The sequence below is a fragment of the Vulpes lagopus genome, chromosome 14 (genome assembly GCF_018345385.1).
Source record: "Vulpes lagopus strain Blue_001 chromosome 14, ASM1834538v1, whole genome shotgun sequence".
Lineage (NCBI taxonomy): Eukaryota > Metazoa > Chordata > Mammalia > Carnivora > Canidae > Vulpes > Vulpes lagopus.
The window spans coordinates 8,177,336-8,196,291 of NC_054837.1; the positions used below are offsets into that span (position 1 = coordinate 8,177,336).

Sequence of the window (18,956 nt, forward strand, 5' to 3'; positions counted from 1 at the left end):
CCCAGAGCGAGCCTGGGGGGCGCCGCCTGTGAGCCGCACTCCCCGCTGCACCCTGCGGGTCTCACCCACCCCAGCCCCTGCCCCTGCACCGCTGCGCCGGGGGCAGGTGTTGAGGCCCCGGCCAGGGCCGAGCCAGGGCCGAGCCGGGGACGGATGAGGCCTTCTTCCCGGAGATGGTGACTGCGGGAGAAGGGGCCGGCGTCTGGCCGGCAGCGGACGGAGCCGACCGCGGACACGGAAGGCCAGGAAGGCCGGGCTGAGCGCTGCTGTGGCGTGGGGAGCCTGGGGCCTGCAGAGCCCCGGGAAGTGGGCAGACAGGTGCCCTGAGGGGGCTTTGCCGACCCCTGGGACCTTGGCCAGGGCACCCAGTCTTAGCGTTCTTGCTGCAGGAGTCAGGGGGGCGGTTGGTGAGGATCAGTGCAGCTGTGCAGTGCGGCCCTCAGCCCACCTGTCGCAAGGGAAAGATGTAGAAAGGGGAGCTGCCACTGCCGTCACGGTCCAGGGCCCTGCCGGCCACATAACCTGGGCCTCATGGCAGAGCAGAACGGCCTTGGGGTGCAGCCTTTCGTGTCCAGCTGGGCAATACCAAAGATCCTGCCCCCACAGTCCTCCGGCAGCGAGGGGAAGGAAGCCCCAGACTAGAGCTTACTTAGCTGCAGTGGTGGGGGGCTGGCAGGCCGGGGCACAGGGCCAACCCCCCACAAGGAAGCCCAGAGCTCTTCCATCTGAGCCCAGCTTTCCATCTGAGAGCAGGAAGGTACCTGCCCCATCCCAGTCCTGGGGGTGGCCTACTCAGTAATATAGCAGAATGACACTATGGCTGGTATCCCCTGTTCCCTAATACCTGCTACCAGGAAAGAATGCCCAGTGGGGAGGATCAGACAAGGGGATTCCCAAGGTGGCTCCCTGAGGTGACTAGTGTGCCCCTGGACACACAGGAAAACCTCTGCTTGCCCTCCCAGGGCAGGGCACCATTCACTCAGCCTCACCACACTTGCTGGATGCCAGGCCCCCAGTTCAGACAGGACCCGAAAATTAAAGGACAGTGGGCTCAGAGTGAAGAGAAGACAGCCCCTTTCGGGACTGAGCCCTGAACCCGCGATGGGAAAGGTAAGGCCAGAAGGCTGCACCGGGCACTGGAGTGCACAGGTGTGTGCCCAGGTAACCCCTGCAGAGCAGCGCCCACCTCATCTGCCTTGCTGGTGCTTGAGGCAGGGTACTCTTCCCCATGTTTACTGGATGGTTCGCGCTGCTGGGTATGCGCCGCAGGCGGGGAAAACAAACCCACAAAGATAAGCTCACAGTCCACGTGGCCAGTTGCTTGCCCTGCCTGATAGCAGGCGGAGGGGACACAGTATGGAGCTGAGGACACCGGGAGCTAGCGGGGACCCTGCTCGGTCAGCCAAAGGACCAGCAGCAGCACCTGCAATGGAAGGTAGGGGCACTGGCCTGGGCAAAGCTTCTTCACGTCCCTGCTCCCCCACCCCGGGCAGCTGCAAGGGAGAGGTACTGTGCTCCCGGCAGGTTGTGCTCCTGGGGCCCGGCAGCCGCTCCTCTCCAACCAACAGTCTGTCTTCGGTTCTTTGGGCTCATGTCAAAGCCACCAGAATCACTGACAAAACTGAGGTCTCTTCAGAGCCCTGAGCTGAATTTGGAATTGGGTCCCCTTTGGACTGGCTCTTTGAACCAAGCTGTGGCTCCCTTCGATCCCGTGTTTGCCTGTACACACATCTCAGGTGTCCTCAGATGCTGCCTGCAGGGCAGAAGCTGGGGTGGGCCCAGCCTTGGGGTGGGCACCGTGGAGCCTCTCCCTGGAGAGGAGCCCCGGATGCAGCTCCTGGGGCGGCTCCCCTAGTCTCGTCACCTGCAAACCAGGGCCTCCTCTAGGCTGGAGTTCCTGTGTCCTGGCAGGGGTACAGGTTCTGGACCCCGGCCTGCACGGCACCTACAGAGCTGAGGTCCCTGAGGGACGCAGGACACACCCTTGCCGCCAGGGAGGTCCAGGTGGGCACAAAAGCAGATACAGTTGTTTTCACTTCTCAGGCTCCTGTGTGGTGTGGGGGCAGCTCTCTGGCCTTGGGTGGCGGACCCTGATTTGATCACAGGCCTGGGTGCTTTGCCCCGGAGAATGGTCATCTCTAGGCACACTGGCCACAGTCCGCACATGCTCTCCCTCCCTACATACTGATGGTGTTCTAGGATTTCTTCCTTTCCCTACAGGGAGTGGGCCAGTGCTTGGTGCTGGGTATCTTGGGCCTGGGCCCCGGGTCAGAGCTCTGACCGGCTGGCCTCACCTAAGGACACATCTGCCCCTCACCTCCCCCCCCTTCCTCACCCCCTCCCCCTTTCTGGCTGTCCCTTGCTTGCCTTTCCTGGCAGCATTGTGCAGAAGAACAAAAGGTAACTGTTCAAACGGAAAGACAGGGACACCTGGATGGCTCAGCAGTTGAGTGTTTGCCTTTGGCCCAGGGCGTGATCCCGGGATGCTGGATCAAGTCCCACATCGGGCTCCTTGTGGAGAGCCTGCTTCTCCCTCTATGTCTCTGCCTCTCTCTCTCTGTGTCTCTCATGAATAAATAAAATATTAAAAAAACAAAAAACAAAAAACGGAAAGACAGACTTAGGAAAAGTGTTTTAATCCCATGTCTGGCTTAGAACATTCAGTGAAGTTTAAGTTCAGAGCAGTCTTGCAAGTTCAATTACCTTCTTCTTGACTTAACTGATGCTGCGAAGGTGATTATGCGCCCTTGGCCAACCTCACCTGCGATTGCTTAATTTCGGGATTTGCCTTCTGCCACGATGTATGATGTTCTATCACTCCGGACCATCACGGGGCGGGGGCTTTGATCCCATGTGACCTTTAATTGGGCAGAGCTGCTTGCCCTTTGGAAATCATGTCATCCTGCTGAATTCGTGCCCCAGCTTTAACCTGGCCCTTCCTCTCACCCCTTTCCCCAGCAGGACAGCGGAACTATGATCTTCTGGTGATTGGCGGGGGATCTGGCGGCCTGGCCTGTGCCAAGGAAGGTATGTGTCTTCTGCCCTGCGTCCTGCCCGCATGGCAGGACCTCCAAGTGTTCAGGGCCCCTGGAGAAGGCTGTGTTGTTCTCGACGCTGCGTGGAGGAGATTTGCCCTGAGTAGCTGTGCACAGCATGTATTATCTCTGTAGCTGGCCCGCTGGCCTCTGGGGTCCTGCATCCTGCCAAGGTCCCCCCAGGAGCCTTGTCAGTATGCCCTGCTCCCTGCCATTCCCTGGTTGTCTGTGCAGCACTCAGTGGCCAGGATGATACCCCAGGCCTTAGCCTGCCCTCCTGGGCCCCCGCCCCGGGCCTCCTGGGATCTGACATGTCTCCCTGCACCCATGCCCTTGCCCCTGCCCTGGCCACCTTGCTGTTGTGCAGATGCTTCCTAAAGATCTTTCCTGCCTTGCTCCTCCCCCTGGCTGCCTGCCCAGCCTGGCTTCCTCTTTGCCTCCTTGGTTAGCTCCAGGGTTCACTTACCTTCCTTTGGCCTTCCCTGCCAAGATCACCCTACTTGGAATGGCAGCCTCCTCTATGCCTCGTCCCTGTCCCCAGCTCCACTGTCCTCATTCTTAGCCCTGGCACACCCCCAGAGATCACAGTTTGTTCTGCTGTATGTGTCTTACTCTCTCTCCTCAGTTTGGCACCCAGATGGGCCTGGGTACCCTGGGGTGCTCCGTAAAGATATGTTCAATGAAAGGGTCTGGCCCCAGAGGCATCCAGAGATCTCGTGTTGCAGTTTGCCACTGATCTGGGTGGGGAACAGACCCAGCATATCACTGGGAGCTCTACACTCTGCTGTGGGAGTGCCCGGCGGCCTGCTTGCCCATCTAAATGATAAGGAGGCAGATGTGGGTGAGGAAGGGGGGAAGACAAGAGAGAAATGGGGCCCCAAACAAGAGGGATTAGGCACTCTGACCATGGAATTCTGGCTGACAACAGATCCTGATTATGTTTTGTTTTTTAATTTTTTTTTTCTGTTTCTTTCATTTATTTATTTGGTTCGGGGCGCACAAGTAGGGGTAATAGCAGGAAGAGGGAGAAGCAGGCTCCCCACTGAGCAGGGAGCCCGATGCGATGTGGGGTTTAATCTCAAAACCCTGAGATCATGTCCTGAGTCAAAGGCAGCCACTTAACCAATTTAGCCACCCAGGCGCCCCAGATCCTGGGTTTTAGAATCACAGTCAGCATTAAGGAAATTTGCCGTCAACTTCTCTTGTTCTGAGGGGCAGAGGAGGCTGCTGGCCTGTGGTGGAGGGAGGAAGTCTCCCAGCTGATATGGGGGCCCATAGAGGGACACGAGTCCTCATCCCACTGGAACACAGAGCCACCCCAAGAAACAGGGTGTGTGGACAAGCCAGCCGTCCGGACAATGGCCATTCTAGCAGAAGAAAGCCCTGGATGTCATGTCTACTCCAGTGCCTTATCTCTTAGAGACACATCTCTGTTAACCCGCAACAGTTCCCAGACCTGTCTTTGCCTTTTGTAACGGTGGCATCCTCTCTGTGGGTGATGGTGCTTTTCTACAGCATTATTGAGATATAATTGACATAAAACAAACCATATGTATTTAAAGTGGACAACTTGATACGGCTTGACATACTGACACACCTGTGAAACCAAGTACCACGGTCAAGCTGGCAAACGTATCCATCACCCCAATGTTCACATGCTGGGGCCGCCATCCCAAAGAACCACAGACTGCATGGCTTAAATAGAATTCCCTCACGGTTCTAGAGGCTGCAAGTCTGAGATTAAGGTGCCAGCAGAGTTTTTTTCTGAGTCCTCTGTCCTTGGCTTGTAGATGGCCATCATTTCCAGTGTCTTCACATGGTCTTTCCTCTGTGTATCTGTGTCCTGATCTCATCTTTTTATATGCACACCAGTCAGATTGGAAGCCAATAAGCCAGACCTACATGGTCTCATTCTAATTTAATCACCTCCATAAAGACCCTGCCTTCAAATAAGGTCACATTCTGGAGTTCTGAGGGTTTGGGCTTCAGCATGAATTTGGAGGGGCATGACTCTGCTCATAACAAACTCCAAAGTTTCCTCAAATCTTCGGAACGCCTTCCTGCTCCCCCCTTCCCTGCCACATCCCCAGATGGCCAATGATCTGCAGATTAGTTTGCATTTTCTAAAATTTTGTATAAATGGAATCATGCAAGATGTATTTGGTGGCTTTTTTCATGTAGCCTAATTATTTTGAGATTCATCTAGATGCTGTGTATATCCAGAGTTCATTCCCTTTGATTACTGATCAGTATTCTATTGTACGTCTACACCACATTTTGTTTGTCCATTCATCTGCAGGTGGACATTTGGGTTGTTTGCAGTTTGGGGCTATTATGAACGGTGCTGCTGTGAACATTTGTGTTTGCATCTTTGTGTGGATGTATGTTTTCAGTTCTCCTCCATAAATGCCTAAGCATGGAGCAGCTAAGTCCTGTGGTCCTTTTTTGTGCATTTTTAAATTTATTTCCACAGTCTTAGAGTTTTCAACATACAGCTTTTGTCAGATTTGTCCCTGAGTGTTTTCTAATGGCGTTGGGATTAAGTGGTATACCTTACTATTCATTCATGTAGCGTGCATGACTCAGTTTTTCAGATACTCACAGAGTTGTACAACCATCACCACATCAGTCGTAGAAATTCTAATCATCACCCCCCAAAACTACTCTGGACCCATTAGCAGCCACTCCTCAGCTCCTCCACCCCTCAGCCCCAGGCAACCACTAATCTGCTTTCTGTTTCTATGGATTTGCCTGTTCTGGACATTTCATACAAATATGTGGTCCTTTGTCTTAGCGTGCTATTTTCAGGGTTCATCCACGCATACGCTAGTACTTTATTCCTTTTAGTGCCTGAATATCATTCTATTGCATGGACAGACCACGTTTTGTTATTCATTTGACCATTGATGGACATTTGGTTGTTTCCACTTTTTGGCTGTGGTGCATAATGCTGCTGGGAACATTGTGCACAAGTATTTGTGTGGACATGTCTTCATTTCTCTCAGGTAGCCACCTAGGAGTGGAATTGCTGAGTGGTAAGCCTTCACCTTTTGGGGAACTGCCAGACTGTCTTCCAAAGTGGCTGCATCATTTTATATTCCTGCCAGCACTGTTGGAGGGTTCAGATTTCTCCCCATCCTCGCCAGCATTTGTTGTCCTTTTTTTACTACAGTCATTCTGAGTAGGGGTCAAGTGCTATTTCCCTGTGGTTGATGTTTTCCTAATGATTTTTTCTTAAGATTTTATTTATTTATTCATGAGAGACACACACACACACACACAGAGAGGCAGAGACACAGGCAGAGGGAGAAACAGGCTCCCTGCAGGGAGCCCCATGTGGGACTCCAGGATCATGCTCTGGGCCAAAGGCAGGCGCACTAAACAGCTGAGCCACCCAGGAATCCCTATTTTCCTAATGATTAATGAGATGGAGCATCTTTTCATGTGTTCATTGACCATTTGCGTATTGATGAAGAAATGTTTATTCAGAAGCTTTGCCCATTTTTTTAAAAGATTTTATTCTTTTTTAAAAAAAGTATTTATTTATTTTAGAGAAGGGTAGAAAGAGAGAGAGAGAGGGAGAGCAGCAAGGAGAGGGTCTGAGTGTGGAGCCTGATGTGGGGCTTGATCTCAGGACCCTGAAATCATGACCAGAGCTGAAACCAAGAGTACGATGCTTAACTAACTGGGCCACCTAGGCACACCTGAAGACTTCGTTCTTTTAAGTGATCTCTGCCGCCAGTGTGGAGCTCGAACTCACAGCCCAGCGATTGAGAATCTCATACTCCCCCACTGGAGCCAGCCAGGTGCCCCAGCTTTGCCCATTTTTAGATTGAGTTGTCTTTTTATTACTGGGTTACATGAGTTCATATATATATATATGTATGAACACTATGTATATATGTGTGTGTATGTATATGTATATATATATATTCTTATTTAAATATATTCTGGATACTAGACCTTTATCAGATATATGATTTGCAAATATTTTCTTCCATTCTGTGGATTATCTTTTCACTTTCTTGATAATGTTCTTTGCAGCACAAATGTTTTTGATTTTGACGCAAGTCCAGTTTACCTATTGTTTCTTTTGTTGCTATGCTTTTCATGTCTGAGAAACAGTTGTCTGATCCAAACTCAGGAAGATGTAGAAGATGTATGCCCACGTCTTTTCCTAAGACTTTTACAGTTTCAGCCCTGACACTTAGGCCTTTGGTCCATTTTGAGTTCATGTAACAAATATGGTGCAAGGTAGTTGCCTTGGGGTTTGCAGAAGACATCTTGACCTTGTCCCCACTTCACACAGAGTAGGAAAACCTTGCTACAGTAGCCTGCTTCCACTTCTGACTTCCCAGCCTTTTTCCCATGTGGCCATACCTTTTACTTTTACATGTTATAAGGCGCATAACACATTGTTATATTTTGTCTAAACAGTTGTCTTCCAAAAAAGATTAAACTAATGAGAAATAATCTTACGGATCTGCCTGTGTAGTCACTATTTCCAGTGCTCTTTCCATTGTATAGATCTGAGTTTCCATCTGGCATCATTTTTCTTCTACCCTAAGGATGTTTGTGAACATTTCTTACAATGTGGCTCTAAGAGTAATGAATTCTTTCAGCTTTTGTATGTCTGAAGACATCTTTATCCTGCCTTTATTTTTTAAAGATAATTTCTTGGGGTGGGGAAGTGCCTGGATGGCTCAGTTGGTTAAGCATCCAACTCTTGATTTTGGCTCAGATCATGATCTCAGGGTCATGGGATCGAACCCCACATGGGGCTCTGCACTCAGCACAGAGTCAGCTTGGGATTTTTCTCTCTCTCTCTCTCTCTGCCCCTGCTCCTCCCCCTACTCTTGCTCTCTTTCTCTCAAATAGATAAATAAAATCTTAAAAAAAGAAAAAAAGGATTTCTCTTGGTAGATAATTCAAGGTAGGCAGTTGTGTGTTTTTTTGTTTATTTGTTTTTCTGTTTAGTATTTTAGAGATATTGCTGCCCTGGCTTCTCACTGCATTGTTTCTGATGTCATCTGTTGCCATTTTACATCTTTGCCGTGTGTCTTTTTGTCTCTGGTGGTTTTCAGGATTTTCTCTTTTCATTGGTTTTGAGCAGTTTAATGAGGGTACGCTTTGGTGTAGTTCTTTTTTTTTTTTTTTTTTTCAAGATTTTATTTATTTATTCATGAGAGACACAGAGAAAGAGGCAGAGACACAGGCAGAGGGAGAAGCAGGCTCCCTGCCGGGGGAGCCCTATGCAGGACTCGATTCCCAGACCTGGGATCACGCCCTGAGCTGAAGGCAGATGCTCAACCATTGAGCCAACCAGGCGTCCCCACTTTGGTGTAGTTCTTAATTTTCTGCTAGAGTGTGCTGAGCTTCCTGGGTCTGTGTGTTTATTGTTCTCATCAAGTTCTGAGAATTTTCAACCATTATTCTTTACTGTCTTTCCTCTTCTTCACTTTTGCAGACTTTTATCACACATATATTAGGCTGCTCGGAGTTGCCTGTCAGCTCATGGGCGTTCTCTTCATCTTGGAGAGTTTCTAGTCCTGTGTTTCCAAACTCACTAATAAAAGATACTGCAAAGTCTAATCTACCATTCATCCCACCCGATATAATTTTCATCTCTTGGATTGTAATTTCATCTCCACATATTCAATGCGGGTCCTTTTTTGTATCCTCCATGTTGGTTCTCTTTGAACACAGCTACAATACTCGTTTTACTATTTTCCTCCTCATTCTGTGGCAGTTCTTGGTCAGTTTCTCTTTGGCTGATTATTTCTGTCTTGTGGCTTATCTTTTCCTGTTCCTTTTCATGCTTGATCATTTTTTATTGAATTCTAGACACTTTGAACTTTCCCTTGCCGGTCTCTGGATATTTTTAGGTTCTTAGGTGCATTTTTGAGCATGTTCTGGGATGTAAGGAAGAGAATTTGATTCTTTTGCATCTTCCACTTAAGATTTGTTCAGTGGCCCAATCATTCTAGTGACTGGGCTCTGACCTTAATACTTACCCAGCAGCCCAGAATTATGTGTTTTCTCCAGTCTGGGTTTTGGAAACAGGCACTATTCTCAGCCCTGTGTGAGCACTATCTCCTCTAGTCTTTCTGGATGGTTCTTTTCTGGCTTCATTGATCAGTTGTCTGGGGTTCTGTGCAGCTCTCTCCTCTCTGGTCCTCTGTCCCAGGAGCTCTGGCTGCTTCAGTCTCCCCAGGCTCCCAGCCCTCTCCTCAGCCAGGGAGTCCAGTGATCTCTGCCTGGGCCTCCTCGCCGGGCCTTCTCACTGGACCACCTCGTTTATTTCCTATCTTCCAAGAATCACTCTCCTTGGTCTTCTGATGTTCGGTTTCTTGAAAGCATTATTATATGTATTTCCTCTGGATTTTTGGTTGCCTCAAATGTGAGGATAAATCCAGTCCTTGTTGCTCCATCATGCTCAGCTGTGGGAGACAGATGCTGGCATGTTTGAAGAGTCTCTGTGGCTGGAATTTTTAAAACAAGCACTACAGTCCCATCGTTGGTCAGTTGAACAAAATGGGTTTTTACATGAAGGCTTCTAAAACTTTGTTCTATTCTTGGTCAGTACCATGAACTGAGTGCATTCTGTAGTATGTCAGACACTTGTAGGTCATGATGTTTAAGTTGGGCATGCCCACTGGGACCATCAGATCCAGAGCCCAGGTTGGCAGTGCAGTTCCCCAGGCAAGCCAAGGGGAAGCCCCATGATTAGCCCTGGCTAATGGTGATGGGGTCAGAACCTGGGGCTCATGGCCCTGGGAGGAACCTGCTGCCAGCCAGTGGGGGAGGCCAGGAGACTCCAGGCAGGGGATGAGTTTGGAGCCTGGGTCTCCCTGCCTCTTTGGGGGCTGGCTGACCCTGGACCTGCCAGTTGACTTCAGAACTTCTGTTTCCTCACCCTGAGAATGAGGCAGTAATACCCACAAGAGCAGACCTTGAGTAGAAGCTCCCACTGATGTCCAGTGGGGAAGAGTGGAGGCAAGTGAGTCCACAGGGAGGGCTTGGGGAGAGAGCCAGGGGAAGCTCCGAGTCTGGAGCCTCTCCCAGGGAGTGGGTGTTCCTGTGATGCCTCCTTGTATGCTCCAGGTGGGCGCTGGGTTCATGCCGAATGTCTGGGCTAGAACCACGTGCATTAGGAGGCAAGGGAAGGCTGGACCAGGGCTGCTGTGGTTGGCGTCCCGCTCTGTGGGGGTCCTGGCTATGTGGTGGGTGGTATGAAGCTGCAGTCCAAAAGAGGCCCGAAGGCTTCCACCTGTGGGCAGCACAGCTGTATGCAGCAGACAGGTGAGGAGAGCTGGCTGCAGAGCTGGTGGGCAGCTCCCTTCTTGACCAAAGCAGCTCCCCACCTGCCCACTCCTCTTGTCGTTCCAGCTGCTCAGCTGGGAAAGAAGGTGGCCGTCGTAGACTACGTGGAGCCTTCCCCCCGAGGTAGGTAGCCCTGGATGGAAACCATATGTCCTGGGGAAGTGGGAGGATGGGGGCCTGGTTCACCTGGGGTGGGTGCAGCTGCACCCAGAATCACTCACCCACTGCTGGCCAGGGTCTCTGGAGAGTGTCCTCCTCGGGTCAGCTGCCATTACCGTAAAGTTCTTTATTCTTATTTAAAGACAATTCTGACGACAGTTATAGAGAGTGAATTCACGGGGCAGGTTCATCCGGAGCGTGTTTGGAGTTAAGGAATCTTAACTTAAAAGGAATCTTAAAGGAATCTTACACAACTGTAGAAGAATAGGAGAGCCTTCCAGTCTCCTGAGTAGAAATCTAAACCTGCTTTTCCCAACATGCCAGGTACTAAGTGGGGCCTCGGTGGCACATGCGTGAACGTTGGCTGCATCCCCAAGAAGCTGATGCACCAGGCAGCGCTGCTGGGGAGCATGATTCGAGACGCCCCCCACTACGGCTGGGATGTGGCCCAGCCGGTCCTGCATGACTGGTGAGGAGCCCTGCCCACTCCCAGCGCTTTCCTGCTCCTCATGGGGTGCTTGGGGGGCTGTTCACAGGAGCATGCTCTCAGACAGGAGCTCTCACCCGGGGGCAACCCCTTCCCCAACATTGATTAAAGTCTGGAGACATTTTTGGTTATCACCACTGGTTAGGGTGGAGGGCTGCTGCATCTACTAGGATGCTGCTAAAGGTCCTAAGACACACAGGACACCTGCACGAAGGAAGGTCTGGCCCAAAGGCCACTAGTCCGGGTGAGAAACCGATTTAGCTTCCGATGGGACCTGGTCTGCTTTGAGCTGCACACAGGCCCCTCATGGTTCTCAGATGACCCAGACTCAGGGCCAGCTGCTGTGTCCTGACAGCCAAAGGCCCTCGGCCCCAGACCTGGGACAGAGGCAGGGGCCGTGGGGATAGATGTCACATTTTTTCACCTTTAAAATCACCTTGTTTCTTGGTATTTCTACTGACTTGCTATTTGCATCTGCTAGTCTGCTGTGTGACTCTACAGTTCATGCTTCTGTTGTGGTTTTTAACATTGCTTGTGTGTTAACAGGAGGACAATGGCAGAAGCCGTGCAGAACCATGTGAAGTCCCTGAACTGGGGGCACCGGGTCCAGCTTCAGGATAGGTACTGAGGCCTCGCCAGGCCCTCCTGGCCCTCTCTGGGGACATTTCCTCTCTTGACAGGCACTTTCTCATCAGAGGTTCAGCAGTGATAAGACGAGAAGTCCCTGCCCGTGGGGTGGGGCGTACACACGAGGAGCAGATGGGGCCTGGAATGGAAGGCTGCCCTGCAGCTGGCACCTGCAGAGCCTGGAGTAGCGGGGAGTGAGAGGCGTGTTGGCAGGACAGCTGGGTCAGCACCAGGCAGGAGGCATGCTCGGGGCTGGGGCCGGAGTGTGGGGGGCACGGAGAGGGCCATCCCCGGGGCCACCTTCTTCGGGATAGGTGACCTTTCCCCTGTCAGGGTCAACCACAGTTAAGTGGAAGGAGCCCAGTGAGCCCCGTGGATGCCCTGGGAAGCCGACACCTCACCTCTCACCTCCAGGCTCCCACACCTCACCACCCACCTCCTGGCTCTCTGGGCCCCTGGTTTGGCCTGCTGAAGCAAGTGTCCAACATGATCATTCCAGCCTGACACTACTGCCAGGTCCCATCGCCCTTTGGGGTTCCCCCAGCCCAAACACCGACACGTCTTCCCACCAAAGCAGCCTCCATGAAGAGCCACCACCAGAAGGAAAGGTGCCCCAAACTGCACGGGGCTCTAGCTAGGCTTTGCTCCTGGCCCTGTGGTTGTGCCCTTTGCTCGTGCAGGTCATGGGGGGGACAGAAGCTCCCATCTGAGCACTATTTGCTTGGCTCCAACGAGTCTTCCTAGGCTGTACAGTAGGCAGCTGTTCTGTGCCCATGAAACTCAGCACAGCTGAGCCTGGGAAGCTGGCCCACCTGCCCATCCTGGGTGTCCTCATGGTTCCCCCACTTAGGGAGCTAGGCTGCATCCTGTTATTTTTCCTCTGTGTGGGGGCCCCGTGGTCCCCAGCTCAGTCTGCTGGAAGCATAGGGCTCTGTCCTCCCTGCTGGCCCCAGGCAGCTCCCAGCCAAGTGCCCAGCAGACCCGATCTCCAGCGAGCTCTGGAGGGGCCCACAGAAGGAAGCCAGTGGGGAACTAGTGTCTGTGTCCTCTGGCTATTGCTGGGCTATGGGGATGAATGAGGACTTACTTCTTATGGCTCAGGCGGCATTTCGAGGCACAGGGCTTGATTGCGGGGTGGACGTAAAGTCGAGGAGGTGGTGAAGCCTTACCAAAGGCACCAAGAACCTACCACTGCAGAGTGGCCTTTGTTATTAGAAGGTGTGGGTTGTTTCTGCACACCCTGCTCCTGATCATCCTTGTGTCCTCATCGTACCTGTTTTCCAGCCTTGCTGTCCCCTAGAGGCAAGGAGCTATGTGTGTCTGGTGGGCGCCCTCCCCTGTGAGCAGGAAGTTGGTCATTTGGGTGGTGGGGGTAACTGGGTGCATGTGGGGGCTTCTGTTCCCTGCTGGAATGTGCTCAGGTGACAAAGATGCACCCTGGGGAGGCCCAGCCACTCTGTCCTCACACACTGGGACTGTGCTTGGGCTCCCGGGACCATCCTAAGCTGGCTCTGTCCCAGCGGCTCCAGGGACCCTTGGCCCTCCTCCCCCTCCACGTTTTCTGGCACCCCTTGCCCCACCTGAGTGCTGGGCAGGGGGCAGGGGGCCCGAGCTTGCCTTTTAGTGATCTGCTGCTTTGTTTAATCCTGTAGGTGACACTTGGTCTACAGAGGAAATATTTGACCAACTTATTTTTATTTTGCAGGAAAGTCACGTACTTTAATGTCAAGGCCAGCTTTGTCAATGAGCACACAGTTTGCGGTGTTGCTAAAGGCGGGAAAGAGGTGAGTGCCCAGTTCCCCCGAGGGGCTCCTCTCGGGTAGTCCTGCCGCCTCCAAGGACCCCACCTTTGTTCAGCCTTAGTGCTGTTCTCAGGAATAAGCACTGCTGGAACTGACCGCAGGTCTGTCTGAGGCTGCTTCTAATTCTTTATGGAGAATGAAATTAATCACTGAGACACGTTGTGCCAGGCTGCCTGCTGCAACGGGCGGCCCGACGGGTGATCATGCCCTTGTGGAGTTTTGCAGGGATAAAAGGAGATGAGACACCTGCAGGGGTGCTTGCAGTTAGAATGTCTCCCTGCATCCTCTGCTGGGTCTCCTCCTGGTTCGAGGACCCCTTGACAGGCTCCCAGCCCCGAAGGACCTCTGAACCACTGGCCACAGGTCCTTGCTGCAGGGCAGGAGCTATAATTCGAAAGCCTGGGTCTCTGCTGGGGGCCCTCTGCGTGGGTGGCCACAGTGCATTTGGGTGACTACGGCTTCCATGGTTTATTCTCAGACTCTGCTTTCGGCTGAGCACATCGTCATTGCTACTGGAGGGCGACCGAGGTACCCTACCCACGTGAGTGTCCCCTGCACCCAGCCTTCCCTTGCACCCCAGGCATGGCCACGGTCTCCCAGCTCCGGCTTCCCACACTAGTGGCACCCCCACTCTTTCTATTCTTAAGAAAAATTTGTTTTCTGTATTCACTTTGGTCACTTGCTAATTCTCTCTCAACTCCGCTCTACAAAAGCAGGTAAGCAGTCACCCCCACGTTGCTGAATCCTAAGAGCAATGGTCCCCTTGTTCTTCAGGTGGCTCTGGGACACCTGACACCTGGTCTCTTTTATCTCTCTTTGCTGGCTCTTCCTTTTCTCCTCAGCCTCAAAGTATTGGAACGTCCAGGACTTAAGCCTCTTCTTTCTGCTCCCATCCCAAATCATGCTCTTAGTTGACTTAAAATTCTCATACCAGAAAGTGCGCCCTTTCAAAGGGTACAATTTGTGCCAAAATGACATCCTGTGCCGTTGATGGTCACTGCTGTTCCCTGCTCCACAGCCCCTGATGGCCACTGGTCTGCTTTCCATCTCTGCGGATTTGCCTGTTCTGGACGCTTCACCTCAGTGGCTTCCTGCACTCAGAAGGGTGTCAGGATTCATCCACATGGTAGCCTGAGTCAGCGCTTCAATCCTTCTTATGTCTGCATAATGACCCATTGTGTGGCTAGACCATATTTTGTTTGTCTACTTGTCCTTTGATGGACATCTGAGTTGTTTCCACTTTGAGCTGTTGTGAATGACACTGCTGTGAATGCCCATGTACAAGTTTTTCTGTGATCTCTGGTTTGCACTTCTCTTGGCTCCTTACCTAGGGACAGAGTTGACAGGTCCTAGGGCAACTTGGTTTTTAACCTTTTGAAGAACTAGCAGCCTGTTTTCCAAAACAGCTGTGCCATTTTATGTACATCCCCCTCCCCCCAACCCCCGTGCCCAATAATGTGTGAAGGTCATGAGATACTTTCCTGGTTCTTCACGTTTCATAAATTTTTCTGTTGTTGAGAAATGAATATTTCAAATAAAGTAATGTGTTAACTCTGGAAGTCAGAATCTCTCTCCACTGCAGGATTTTTTTTATCGCTGTCATGTGTGAGGTGGTTCTCTGAACTGGTTTTGCAAAGTCTGCGTTCTTTGTCATGGGAGGCCACTGAAGTCTCTGCTCAGTTAGCATAGCGGCCTGCTAGTAACTAGACAGAGATTTCCTGAAACACCTGGAGAAATGGCCTAGTCTTTGCGGATGGCTTCTGTAGGCACTTGGGGCATGCTTTCAGCCAGACACAAGAAACTCTGCCTTCGCCCTCACTTCCTGCTGGTGCTGGGCCTCAGGGTCAGCAAGAGGTGAGAGCCCAGGCTGTCTCAGGCCTTCCCTGGGTGTGTGCACAGCCTGGTGCCTCCGCCTGGTCTTTGAGGTCCCCAAGAATATGTGGGAGCTTCGCAAAGCCCCAGCGGACCGGTTATCCCTCAGCTTTTCCTTTTAAGCCCTCAGGTACCCTGTTGTTTGCTTCTGCTGTTGTCTGTTGCCTTGGGCAGCTGTGACATCAGTCACTCACTGGGCAGATCCTCCTCAGAGAGAGGCTTCTGGCCCTGGGCAAGATCAAGCAAGGTTGAAGACAAGCCTTTTGATTGAGGTCTTCTGAGGAAGCCCCAGCAGGGTCCATCTACAGCTGTTTCTTGGGAAGGAGCTTTGCAAAGGCTTGGGCTCCGGCTCCAGCTCTGCTCTGTCTGTATGTTATTTTAAGTCACTGCTCATTGTTCGAGGTTGCTGCTGGGCTGAGGGATGGGGCTGGAGTCCATTAAAACTCCACAAAACTGGGCAGCCTCAGTGCCCAGCAGTTTAGCACCGCCTTTGGCCCAGGGTGTGATCCTGGAGACCTGGGATCGAGTCCCACATCGGGCTTGCATGGAGCCTGCTTCTCCCTCTGCCTGTGTCTCTGCCTCTCTCTCTCTCTCTCTCTCTCTCTCTCTCTCTGTGTGTGTGTGTGTGTGTGTCTGTCATGAATAAATTAATAAAATCTTTAAATAAAATAAAAATTAGGTAGATAATAAAAAAACTCCACAAAACTCCCTGTTCTTTTTTTTAATTTAATTTTTTTATTGGAGTTCAATTTGCCAACATATAGCATAACACCCAATGCTCATCCCGCCAAGTGCCCCCCTCAGTGCCCATCACCCAGTCACCCCAACCCCCCGCCCACTTCCCCCTCCACTACCCCTTGTTCATTTTCCAGAGTTAGGAGTCTCTCATGTTTTGTCACCCTCACTGATATTTTCAGTCATTTTCTCTCCCTTTATTCCCCTTCACTAATTTTTATATTCCCCAAATGAATGAGACCATATAATGTTTGTCCTTTTCTGATTTTTTTTAAAGATTATTTATTTATTTATTCATGAGAGACACAGAGACAGAGAGAGAGAGAGGCAGAGACACAGGCAGAGGGAGGAGCAGGCTCCATGCAGGGAGCCTGATGTGGGACTCGATCCCAGGACTCCAGGATAATGCCCTGGGCTGAAGGCGGTGCTAAACTGCTGAGCCACCGGAGATCCCCTGTCCTTTTCCAATTGACCCATTTCATTCAGCTTAATATCCTCCAGGTCCCTCCACATCGAAGCAAATGGTGGGTATTTGTCGTTTCTAATGGCTGAGGAATATTCCATTGCATACATAGACCACATCTTCTTTATCCATTCATCTTTCGATGGACACCGAGGCTCCTTCCACAGTTTGACTATTGTGGACATTGCTGCTAGAAACATCGGGGTGCAGGTGTCCTGGCATTTCACTGCACCTGTATCTTTGGGGTAAATCCCCAGCAGTGCAATTGCTGAGTCTTAGGGCAGATCTATTTTTACCTCTTTGAGGAACCTCCACACAGTTTTCCAGAGTGGCTGCACCAGTTCATATTCCCACCAACAGTGTAAGAGGGTTCCCCTTTCTCTGCATCCTCTCCCACATTCGTGGTTTCCTGCCTTGTTAATTTTCCCCATTCTCACTGGTGTGAGGTGGTATCTCATTGTGGTTTTGATTTGTATTTCCCTGATGGCAAGTGATGCAGAGCACTTTCTCATGTGCTTGTTGGCCATGTCCATGTCTTCCTCAGTGAGATTTCTGTTCCTGTCTTTTGCCCATTTCATGATTGGATTGTTTGTTTCTTTGCTGTTGAGTTTAATAAGTTCTTTGGAAAACTCCCTGTTCTTATCAAGTTTCAGCCATTTTTCTTGACTAAATGTTCCCTGTGTTGCCACAAGCCTTTGGGTAATTTCCAAAGTTCTCAAAAAAAGTTGAATCTGACTGTTTTTGCTAGTTGTCTGGCTGTTTTAACTCTGAGGGGTGGTCACTCTACTGTTTTTTGCCAGCACCCTTTCCTGGCCCGGTCTCCCGTGAGGGCGCTTCTCTGTCCTCACTTCCACGAGGCAGGTGGAGCTGAGCAAGGGGCTCGGCTGAGGCTGCATCCTAGTGGGTCTCCCATGGGCTCTGGGAACCAGGTGGCACAAGCCCTGAGCCTCCAGGTGGGCTGCAGCAAAGTGCACGAGGCCCACAGACTCCCCTGCTTCTGCCTCCTAGTTAGACCGACAGAGCACTGCTGGAGCAGATGGAGGAAGAACAGGGGAGTGGTTCTGTCTCTCCTCTGATGCCTAAACTGCAGGCCTCCACTTTCAGTTCTGTGCTTTCTCTGGAGACGGGGAGCAGAGGGGGCACGGAGGAAGTGCATACCTCCAGGCCTCACGGGACCACCATGCCTACCTTCTGCTGTCAGGCCTGCGAGAGCAGCCTCCAGAGGGGACAGGTGGCTTGTGCACAGAGGTGGCCCTCAGGCAGGTTACATGGCTCTGTAGGGTGGCAGGTGCTAGAGGGAAGGTGGGTGACCATTAGTGACCCCTCCCGGTTAGTCAACCCCGCACTGGTTCTGCATAAAGACCCTGGATGCCATAGTCAGCTTCCAGGAGGTGGGTGGTCATCTTGGGCAGACATGTGCCTGCGTGGGTGCTGGGGTGCCCTGCAGAGGTAACAGGCCCGGCCCCACCCTGCTGGACTTGGACTTGGTGGCTGTCACGACTCCACCTGCCCAGAGAGGAAGGGAGCAGGAGCTGTCTGGCCCAGGGGGAGGTCATGACCTCCCCACCCCGTCCCTGGGTGCCTGCCAAGACTTGCTTGTTTTAGTCCTTTTGATTTCCAGACCTTTTGGTTTTCTTTACACAAACCCGAGAAATTCCTGACTTTATTTTTATTGCCAATTGGAATCATAAACTGTTTGCAGTCCGCTTCCTCTCCACCAGCACATCTTACTCTTCGTGCTCTCATGGGCCACTGAGAGGACGCTGGTCCTTCTGTCTCCCCCACCTGCTCAATCTCTGCTGGGACACAGGGAGTCCTTACAATTCCTTGGCTCCCTGGAGGGCCTTCAGCCTCATGCCCTGGGGCCCAGTCTGCACCTCCACACCCTGCCTCCCTCTGCTCCCCTCCCAACCTCCCCTCAGCCCAGGGTCTGGGTCAAGAGGAAGGCCCTGAAGGGCAAGGAGGAGAAAGCCACTGGCCGTGCCCCGGCTCCCCAGCTACCTTGCACAGGTGAGGAGTGCTGGGCGCCTTGTCCAGGAGGTAGACAGCTCACCAAGTCAGCAGTAGCCTGGCCACCTGTCCCTAGCAGCCACGACCTGAAGAACAGTCTGTGGAGCAGGGAAGCATGCCCATGTTGGGGGCAGTTCTGGTTGAGTCGTGTTTTTAGGAGGGTCTCTGGGGACAGGCCAAGTGATGCTCTTCTCACATTGACCTTTTTTTTCTGGATAGATTGAAGGCGCCTTAGAATATGGAATTACAAGTGATGACATCTTCTGGCTGAAGGAATCTCCTGGAAAAACGTAAGACCCGATGTATGCCTTCACATTCCCCACTGCAGGCAACACACATTGGTCCTCTGTCCCGAGTGCATTCTTTCCTGCCTACTTGAAGGAAGGGAAGGGAGTGGGACTTGTACCCCTTTGGGCAGCTGTTGGCACACGTCAACCTGTGAC

The 18,956-nt window shown here is 51.8% G+C and overlaps 1 protein-coding gene across 9 annotated transcripts in view; it reads left to right on the forward strand.

Moving 5' to 3' along the window:
* TXNRD2 (thioredoxin reductase 2) overlaps nucleotides 1–18,956 on the forward strand; it is a 49,633-nt gene that overhangs the window by 311 nt on the left and 30,366 nt on the right. For 3 of the 9 annotated variants that reach the window (XM_041729081.1, XM_041729082.1, XM_041729086.1), the window contains exons 2-8: nucleotides 2,959–3,027; nucleotides 10,425–10,481; nucleotides 10,842–10,986; nucleotides 11,551–11,625; nucleotides 13,337–13,415; nucleotides 13,912–13,974; nucleotides 18,733–18,803. In XM_041729081.1, coding sequence (XP_041585015.1) covers nucleotides 2,959–3,027; nucleotides 10,425–10,481; nucleotides 10,842–10,986; nucleotides 11,551–11,625; nucleotides 13,337–13,415; nucleotides 13,912–13,974; nucleotides 18,733–18,803 — 559 coding nt within the window. Of the gene's footprint in view, nucleotides 1–232; nucleotides 1,111–1,136; nucleotides 1,436–1,773; nucleotides 2,005–2,958; nucleotides 3,028–10,424; nucleotides 10,482–10,841; nucleotides 10,987–11,550; nucleotides 11,626–13,336; nucleotides 13,416–13,911; nucleotides 13,975–18,732; nucleotides 18,804–18,956 lie in introns of those variants that run through there. The other 6 variants (XM_041729088.1, XM_041729087.1, XM_041729084.1 and 3 more) reach the window with 6 other exon arrangements.